General features: G+C 41.5%; 2 protein-coding genes across 2 annotated transcripts; one reads left to right on the top strand and one right to left on the bottom strand.

Moving 5' to 3' along the window:
* Positions 1–1,085: 1,085 nt before the first annotated feature.
* On the bottom strand, positions 1,086–2,744 carry LOC104946845 (nucleolar protein 9-like). The gene is made up of 5 exons (XM_010772739.1): positions 2,574–2,744; positions 2,291–2,483; positions 2,058–2,198; positions 1,840–1,959; positions 1,086–1,446 (listed from the first exon to the last, which is right to left on the bottom strand). The coding sequence occupies exons 1-5, from the start codon at positions 2,672–2,674 to the stop codon at positions 1,177–1,179; spliced, it is 825 nt and encodes a 274-aa protein (XP_010771041.1). The 5' UTR covers positions 2,675–2,744; the 3' UTR covers positions 1,086–1,176.
* Positions 2,745–7,786: 5,042 nt separating this feature from the next.
* On the top strand, positions 7,787–8,401 carry LOC104946838 (nucleolar protein 9-like). The gene is made up of 2 exons (XM_010772727.1): positions 7,787–8,075; positions 8,186–8,401. Exons 1-2 carry the CDS (start codon positions 7,892–7,894, stop codon positions 8,338–8,340), a joined length of 339 nt encoding a protein of 112 aa, XP_010771029.1. The 5' UTR covers positions 7,787–7,891; the 3' UTR covers positions 8,341–8,401.
* Positions 8,402–10,045: the final 1,644 nt, after the last annotated feature.

Here is a 10,045-nt window from a genome sequence, read left to right as displayed (position 1 = left end):
GGCTATGTGTATTTAGTTAACAAAAGCCCAGTGGGCGAACATGCTCATGCTCTCATCGAAATAATATGCTGCAAGGGGACGCGGACTGGCCATCTGTGTGTTGAACTTCTCCTGTCGCTCCCCAGAGGCCGTGAGTCAAGGAGAGCAAGAAGCAACAAGCTTCAAGTTCAATAACCCACTTTAGCTTAAATGACTGGAGACTGAGCGAGCTCTTCTTTGGAGGGCCGTTGCATTATTTACGTTGTTCTTCTGTTTCACAAAATACATCGACCAGACCTCTTGTTTTCTGTTCTGCATCCGCTCGTTCCACTTCCAGAAACAATACACACGTTACTTACTGTCAGCTCTAACCATCCACAAACACACATGCACAAGCCACACTCCTCTCATCATCTCTAAAAGGGAGCAAGGCGATCTCATCTAAATCTGACTCCTATATCAATAACTGTGTGCTCGGAGAATCACAGAACGGGCCGCGATCGTCCTTATTCCCCATGCCGTTTAACCATTATTTAAATTTGTTTGTTAAATTCGGCCATTGTGTAGAGTTGCGACACTGCGTCCGCAGCGAGGCTCCGCCCTCCAATGCTGATAGTTGAACGAGGCGCAAGGCTCTTCACCCACCCCCCGCTGGTTTAGAGTAACAATTTGGCTGATGTCCACATGTAGATGTCTTTTTTTTTCGGATCAGGGGAAGCACAGGTTCAACCCGCACTGGCAGGGTCAGCATGTCGTTGTGTCGCCCTGGGGCGAGACAACTTTCACCCCAAATTGCTCCTGTGGGGATTGCCCACAGTTTTGAGTATGTAAGTCCCTTTGGATAAAAGCGTCTAACAAGTAACATGTAATGTAATGTCTTCCTGTTGATTTTCTTTTTTTATTTATTATTCTTTAGTGCCAGGGAAATAAATTATATATCTTTTTATAAAAAAGTTTGCATTTGATTTTAGTTGTCCTTTATAATCCATATTTACCTGTCATTTTTAGATTTTCATAAAATACATGTGTAATGGTATTGCGTTTCTTTTCATTAAATTAAATAGTTTTTTAACGAAATACACAAAACGTAGGTATTGGGACTTTTGTCAATACATCAAAAAATAAGAACAGTTTATATCAGTGGTCCGACGTAGGAAACTGCGAATGGTAACTGCCAGCAGCTCAAAGGAAAGATTCTCATGTTGTGGCAGCTTTTTTTTCTTTAATATTCCCATAATGCCCCTGTAGTGGTACCTCCAGTCTCTTCAGGATCTTGCCCCTCCCCTTGTCGCTGGAGGTGGTGATGAGGGCCTGCAGGACGTGGCTGCCTGCGGGGTCCGAGGCCAGCGTCAGGAGGTCAGCAGGGGTCTGAGTGCGCAGGCTGCTCAGGAGGAGTGAGCGCTCCTTGAACTTAGCCAGCGACTGGACCAGCCGGGAGCCATGGTAACAGATGGAGGTCAGGGGGACCTGGAAGTGAACGAGAACAAAGTTTATTAAACCAAAATATGCTGCAGTTGTCCAAAGTGGTTGGTCGATGCTCCACCTTAGTGTCTGCAAAAGGTCGGAGTTCATGCCAATAAATCATGTTATAATAAAGTACAAAACCCTCAGATTTCTCTTACAAGCTTGTAATGCATTTCTTTATCACAACACCACACATATGTGTTGTATCACCCCATAAATTACAAGTAAATATAATAATGGTAAAAATCTGCGCCTTATTTACTGGAGGAGGTTGGAGTCAAACTTGGTAGTGTGATTATTTTGCGTTATTTTTTAAATGAATTAAAGCCATAATTATTACACTGCAAGAATCAAGTGCCAAATGATTGGATCATTAGACACTTCTGGATCGTTTACCTCTGTCTGGATGTTGCCCTCTGCTGTCTCAGAGTGGTAATACACCTCATAGGTCATCAGAGACATGAAGAGAGGGAGGCAGCTGACGTGGCGGGTGCCGGGCTCAGCGCAGTGGAAGGCCTGAGAGGCAAAACAAAGAGGGAGAAATCCATCAAAATGTTATTATGTTGATTTAAGACCCAGAGGGGCTGTTACATCTTCTTTACGATGACGCTTACACGGAGGAGGCACTGAATCATGTCTTCCTGTTTCTCTCCACTTTCTGCACAGCTCTCGGCCAGTTGGACAATCACACCCATGTGTCCCGCGGCCAAGATGGCCTCCACGCCTTGGATCAACTCATCAAACAACTTCAAGAACTACGGAGAAAGAGGAGGGGAAAATAAGAGTCGTCCTTGCAATTACGCTACTTTAATCCTGCCCCGTGTGACATGCAGACACAATGACCAACCATTGTGTGTTTGGCCGAGGCTGCGGTTAGCCTCTGGATGGGGAAGTTGGCGATAGAATGGAGGGCGAGGTCAACCAGGTGACCCTTGAGGTGGTTCTTGTAGAGGTCCCGGAGGAGGGCCTTGTGGGAAAGCTGTATGATCATCTCAACAAGGTGGCTGGAGGCCTGGTCTTTGAGAAAGACCAGAAGGGGACTAAAAGGCAAAAAGAAAACAGTAGTTACATAACGTGTCACGGTGTAGAGACTTATTCCTGGACTCAAGTGGAAATGGCACTTCTCTGACCTCACTCCTGGAGCGGCGCTACGACTCGTCAGGTACCCCATGATGCGTTTGAGAAGCTGTTTGCAGAGTTTCGGACGTTTTCTGTGACTCACGGTCAACATGGTCTGGAACACTGCGCTGGCTACAGAGTCTGTCACACTGACTGAGAGGGAAACAGACCCAAGGGGAGAAAACATTGATTTTCACACATTTCTGCCCATTTTAGAAGTGCATTCTGGCAACACAACAAAGGTCAGATTTACGTTCAGTCTTTCTCACTTAAGCACTTTGTGTGTGTGTGTGATAAATCTGCCATGTCAACATTAGCCTATTGCAGATAATGTTTATGCTTACAAATAGGGGTGCACCGAATGGGAAATTCTTGGCCGAAACCGATACCGAAAATAGGAAACGGTTGGCCGAAAACCGAATGCCCGAAAATGATTAATAGAAATATATATATAATGTATACATTTTTTACCAATGTTGTTCAGCTGCCTGATTATGGAAAAATAAATGATTATGGCAAAACTTAACTTAAATAATAATCACTATTATGGGTCCATAAAACATTTATTCAGCACTTTTGAATGCATACAGTACATTAATTCCAAGTCAAGTCCATTTTCTTTTCTCTGTTGGATAACTACAACAAAGTGCATTCAGAACAAAGCCAAGGTGCTTTAAAACTGCATAAACATCTAGGCCAGTAGGCCTACAACAAAATAGTGTAAATAAAGACTGTAACAGCCAGGCCTTCAACAACAACAAATGCACCTATAAGTGCATGCATACAAATGTGCAAACTGGATATCAAAATCTATTTACAAATGAAATTACAATTCAATTTCAAGAATCTGTAAATAAAGCTGTCTGTCCTCATAAGCAAAGTAGTAAACATTGTATAAAGATACATAAAGTGAAAACTGGATACAAAATCCACAATCAATTACAAATTAAATTACAATTTCAAGAATCTGCAAATAAGGTGGTCTGTCCTCATGAGCAATGTAAACAACATTGTATCATTTAGATACCGAAAGTACAATATATTGAACACTGTGCTGCTGTCATTTCCCCCTAATGATAACCTGAGATGGTGAATTATAACTCACAATGAAAATTGTTCAGGAAAGTGGGTATAGAGTAGACATGTAGAACTAGATAAGCTTATGATAAGCCAGCCTTGTCTACTTATTAAGGAAAAGTGGGAGGTTCTTTTTAATGAACAGTAGCTTCTCTGCTTTATCAGCCATAAGTCTGTTCCTCTTCTCATCAAGCACATGAGAGGCAGCGCTGAACAGTCTCTCGCTGTCAGTGCTTGTGATTTGATCTTACTCCGCATATTTGTCCGGGTGTTTTGATTTCAAGTGGTGGAGTAATCCCGAAGTGGTGAAAGTTTTTGCAGTTACACCCCCTCGAGAAATGTCATCTGAACACGTCATACAAATCGCAATCCGCGCCTCTTTCTCTGATATTTTTAAATATCTCCAAGCGCCAGACATGTTGGCTGTGAGCCAGCCGCGAGCATGGTCGCGCGCCGTGCTTGTCGCCGCGTTTTGATTACGTCATCACAACAACACGTTAGCTTACCAACGTAACCCTGTTCTCTGACATTCGGTGGTATTTTTTCGGCCGAAAGCCGAAAGGGCCTTTTTAACCATTTTCGGCCGATAATTTTCGGCGGCCGAATATTCGGTGCATCCCTAGTTTTAATTAAATGGTTCATCAGGATCTTACCGACCATACAGATATTCTTAAATCCTCTTAGTTGGTCAGATTAATAATAATAATGCATTTTATTTGGGGGGCACCTTTCATAGCACCCAAGGACACCTTACAGGGCATAGGGTAATATAGGGAACATTAAAACAGTGGATTTAAGTCAGCCGGGGTAAGACAAAACAAACAACAGGAAATGGAGTACAGAAAGACACAGGGTACAGTTTGAACAGGTGGGTTTTGAGTTGGGTTTTGAATGTTGTTATAGAATCAGACTGTGGGGTATGTAGTGGCAGGGAGTTCCAGAGTCTGTCTTAGTCATTCATGTACACGTTATGAGAATAGGTGAAAGTACCCCTCCTCCACCATAGCCGCGTTCACACCGCAGTACTTTTCCCACTTTAGTTCCTAAATGTCGCGTTCACACCAAAAAGAGCCGGAACTAAAATTAGTTAATGAGAGCCTTTTCACTCTCTTTTCAGTCCCTGTTAGAGAGCAGGTACTTCCGTGGGAGAAAAAGGTTCCTATGTCTGATTGGCTGGGCGGAATGCAAACCACGCCCCGTCAAAATCCCAAAAAGTTTTGTGAAGCCGCCATTTTATTATCCTTGCATTAGCATGATTAGCATTAGCCCAGCGAAGAAACGCAGAGAGACTAACTTATGGCAACACAAAATAAAACATGGGAGCGGTGGAGTGATGAGGAGGTGTCAGCGTTCTGGCGATTTACTCGGAAGGCTTCAGTAGAAGCTGCTGGGAGTCCCAGCAGCTTCTACTGAAGCCAGTCCCCAACTCCGGGGACTTCCGGCCGGGGACTTCGGGTGGCAGTATACGCCGTGAAGTTGTTTGCGGTCTGCCAGTAAACCCAAAGCAGCAGCAGCAGCAGCAGAAGAAGAAGAAGTGACGACAGCGGCTTCAGTCGCCTAATCCTCCCTCAGGGACTTATTCCGGTGTGAACACGATCCGTACTTAGTTCATGAGAACTAAAGAGTTCTCATGAACTAAGTTCTCATGAACCTTTGTGGGAAAAGTACTGCGGTGTGAACGCGCCTCATGTCATACTCCATACTAACACCAAAAGGAGCTTGGACTCTATAGATCATTTGACTCCTCTGGTTGGCCAGGATTCTCTATAGAAACACTGATATGCCAAAAAATGACTTTTCAAGAACATCATGTGTTGACTTTGCAATGCTCATTTCAATAAAAGACATTAAAATGCTACTTTTCTACTTTCCTCGACTTTTCTTTCACTTAAATAATGGTATTGTAATCTTATACATGACTAATCTTAATATTGCTTCCAGTAAAGAGGCCTGAGTTTCCCTGTTTTGTAACTTTCTGGGTTTGTTCTCTTGAAGATAGAAAAGGGGAAAAGAAGCAGAAAGTGAAATGGGGGACAGGATGAAGCAGAAGAATGTATTCTTGAAGCTAATTGAGCCAGTGACTGACTGGTTGTTGCTGTTGATTATTCAATTAGAGCTGTAAGAGCACAAAGAGAGACTTGTACTTGAAACTGTCATCATATGTTCCCACGTGGATCCAGGAAACATGTTCACTGTACACGGCACGCAGACATCACGTTACAGCTTGTTGATGTGCATACTGGAGTTTTATTTGATTCCATTTTACAATACAACTCTGGTGTGATAAAGTTATTTATTAGTATTTCGTATAATAAGGGTTCATTACATGAGACTTACATTGCACGTGTTTCAAATCATTTCAATATGCTTGACATGTCTGTTTTGTGTCCTTCAGATCACACACTACAAGCAGTATCCTCCAAATGTCAGCAAAATCTACTCTTACTTTGAATGCAGACGCAAGAAAGGCTCACAGTTCAGTGAGTGTGTGTTCTTTGGCCTTCAGTATCTGCTGAAGAAATACCTTCTAGGTACGTTCACATCCTCCCCTTTGATCTAAGAAATGATTTGACAGAACAATATAGGAAAGAAGAGAGAAATGATAATGAGTGTTAACAAGAACATGAGACAATGCAGTGCCTCGTGTTTAAACTGCTGCAGTTACAATGTGTGGTACCACTTTACAATAAGACTACCCTTATAAAGGATTCATAAAGGGTTTCTAATTAGGTTATGAATTAGGTTGTAAACACTTTATTAATCATTAAGAACCATTTATAAAGCAGTTCTTACATAGTTTTCATACATCAACACAGGCTCACTATTTGGCAAGATGACTAAGCCTTATGTTGGCTACTTAGCTTACTTCGTCTTCTTCATCAGCCAACATCCTTGGTATCTGTTGTTCACTGAGTTGATTCCACCCTCATTCATCTTGATGTTTTTGGCATCTCTTTATGACCATTTACTTATGAGTTACTAACATTTGTAACACATGAGCGCCGAACACAGATCAGGGGACACATCTATACCAATGAGAAAAAAACACATTCCCATTTATTAATTGAGTTACAACTACATTTATTATNGGTGACTTTCTGCCGCTTTCCTCCGTGGTGCAGTGCTGATCGTTTCACCACAGAGGAAAGCACTTCACTAATTGCAGTACCCATAAGGAGCTGTAAAAATGCCGATTTTTACAGCTCCTTATGGGTACTGCAATTAGTGAAGTGCTTTCCTCTGTGGTGAAACGATCAGCACTGCACCACGGAGGAAAGCGGCAGAAAGTCACCTGGAGTTAAAGAGAGCGGGGCTGCGTTGCGTGCATGGCTTCCTTCTGCAGGTAACGGGGAGACGCGCTCTGGCGGCGGTCTCGTTCACGATCCGAAAATACAATTTAAATATTTTGCACACTCATTCCACTTATTCCTAGTGTGCCACTGGTTACGGTGCCGCGTGCCAGCAGGGGTTGCCGACCCCTACTCTAAACATTAGTGTTGGTGTGCGGTGCAGAGCTAGGTGCAGCCACTGTTCCAGCTGTTCCCTTCATGGCCTCATCCAGAGTGACACTGACAGAACACATTGCTGCTGCTGCTGCTGACACTGAAACAACCCCGAGAGCTCTTCTCTCTCCCACTCTAGTTATACACACATTCCATACTGTAGGTGCAAGGATATTGGGAATTCCTACATAGAAGTAGAAAGACGATAAATATCTCAAATGTATTTAAAAATTGCAAATTGTAAGACCAATGAATGGAACATTGTAATATTTTCCTTCACAAAAAATATGAACATAATTCAGGAGAAAATCTCTGTCTCTGTTTCCAATAGGATACACCAGAATATATGTTACTTCCTGTATATGTGTGGTATGCCTTTACAGGCAGTATAAGGAAAACCAAAAACATGCCATGTTGTATGCCATAAATCTGAAAAAGAAATGTTTTTTTTAAATAATTTTTTTTTTTTAAAGAACAAAAGAAACATCGCTTACATATATTAGTAATATTAAAAATACAGAACATCCCAATCATTATTAAAACAATATGTTGTACATTTCCATTTAACATATTGGTATGTTCACCTGCATTGACTTGTGAGCAGTAGTAAAATGTTAAGTGTCACTATAGAATAAAAAGAAACAAATCTGTAATAAAAAATATTGCAAGAATGAAACTGGGATTTCCCTTAAAAGTACGTTTTAAAGTCTCTGGAATATTTCCTCCTGAAAGTATCTTGTAAAGAACACATGGAACATTATGAACTACACAGGGACTTTATCTACCCAGTCCTCACTGTCTCTGCATTTGATCGTGTTTCCCTCCAGGGCCAGTTTGTCCCCATGGCCTGCTCCAGGTTGGGGAGTCGGGTGCTGGAAGCCGTTTGGAACAGCGCCTCGGTCACTCACAGGCACAACATCGCTCAGGAATTAGGTAACAAATCTTCGCATGCATCCTGAATTTAAGAGGTGTTTTTTTTTATTATCATATATACTTGCACCCATGTTTTTTTTCTAATTGGGATTTGTGTGATTCTCCTCCAGTGTCGTGTGATAGCAGGCTGCGCTCAGATCAGTTTGCTCGCCATGTTTGGGCCAAATTTGCCCTCTCCCACTACATCCACAGGAGAGGCCATTGGCAGGAAATACAGAGCGGCGAGTCCAAGAAGCGGAAGCTCTTCAGTGACATTCTTGAGTAAAACAAATACATATTTATGTAATTTGTTGGATACGAAAATAAACATTTTACATTTACATAAAACATTTTTGTATGCTCATTTTTGAATCCACAAAAAAAGCATGGCTCACGTTAGCAAAGGAAAGGAGGGTGCTTTGTAGGAGTTAATTCACCATGGATATATCATTATGGTCCGAGCACAGACAGTCGAAGTGGAGGACCTATTGAAATTGTTCGATGCTGCTTGATGGGCTTAACATGCTTAAATGCTGGATGTTTTTTGCCCATTTGTCAGGACGGTGTCATAATCGGTGCAAGCAAAATGGTTCTATAGCAACCCATGCAAATGTGCTAACAAGCAGCCCCTCGTTTTGCTTTCAAATACAAATCTCAACATTTGTGGGCATGTGAAGTATGGTGAGACACACAAAAAAGCCAAGGAGTCTTAACACATCAGGAAGTCGGACACATTTAGTTTTATTTGCAACTTTTCCTGCCCAACATCTGAAAGAACTACAGTTTCAATCCGATCGACTCCAGATTTGGTTAGTAAGACCTTGAGGATCAAAATCTATCCAAAAAGTTAGTACTGGACAAAAGGGGGCACCCTTATCTAAAACGCAAACATTTTATTCTGTAAGGTAATTCTACTCAATTTAACGATGAAGGTTTATAGTTTATTTTTTTTCACTGGGAGTTTAGTCGTTTTTTTACGCCTTGGGTCTATAACCTTTTAATCTAGATAGAAAGTAAACAAGTTGGCAACACTGCTTCTTCTCTGCCACAGCTGCTACACAAAAGTAAATATTTAATTACTTATATTAACAGAAAAACACACATAACTGTGCTAAAGTAAGCAGAGTAAAAGTAATGGTTGTCATTGATATGGATTAAAGAGTTAATACGTTAAAGATTAAATGTGTTTATGTTTTTATCTGTACTATTGGTGTCAGTAGCATCATGGCCACTAGAGGGTGCTGGTGAAGTGTTTATTCTCAGTCATGTTTGCCAAATGGTTCTTTAATAAGTAGAGCAGCACTGGCTCAAATGTGTAAACGTAAAGTCACTTAGAAAAACACTGACCCAAAGAGAGAGTCAACATACATCATGTAATTATGAATTATAATGATGATAAACAACAAAATAGTACAATATGCATGTAGGCACTCGTGTTGAAGGGGCGTATTGTGCTTTTTGGGGTTTTCTCTTTCCTGTAGTGTGTTTATATAGGTTTTCTTTTCGTGTAAATGGTCTGCAAAGGCCAAAATCACAAGGGAGATTCTTCCCCACTAAAACGCCTCAGACTGATATTTCCCCTCCCAAATAACATAATATGCTCATTTTCAGGTTCATATTTGTATTTTGTGCCTCTACTGTGAAACGTGTCCATGCTTCAATGATCAACAAGTGCTTTATTTTTCTCATACTGCCTGTGCTGCAGCACCTCTTTTCACCCTCTGTCTGAAACCACATACAATGTACTATTGTGCTAGCCAATAGAAAACAAATGTTTACTGAAGTAAACAAAGGAGTCTGGAAATAGACAACCTTTGAAGCTTCACTCTTGGGATCCGCTGAATGCTTTCTTATATTTCTTCAACTGAAAGATAACCAAACTCCGGCCGTTAGGAAGAGCCCTGAGCCTCAGCAGTGAGCTCTTTGTCTCGCAGCACTGTGGGAGGCGCATTAGCTTAGTCACAGAGGGGATCCGTGATTACATATTGATT

Source organism: Notothenia coriiceps, unplaced genomic scaffold, assembly GCF_000735185.1.
Source record: "Notothenia coriiceps isolate Sejong01 unplaced genomic scaffold, NC01 NC01_scaffold00000339, whole genome shotgun sequence".
NCBI classification, from domain to species: Eukaryota; Metazoa; Chordata; class Actinopteri; order Perciformes; family Nototheniidae; genus Notothenia; species Notothenia coriiceps.
This window is presented reverse-complemented; position numbering and strand designations above follow the sequence as displayed.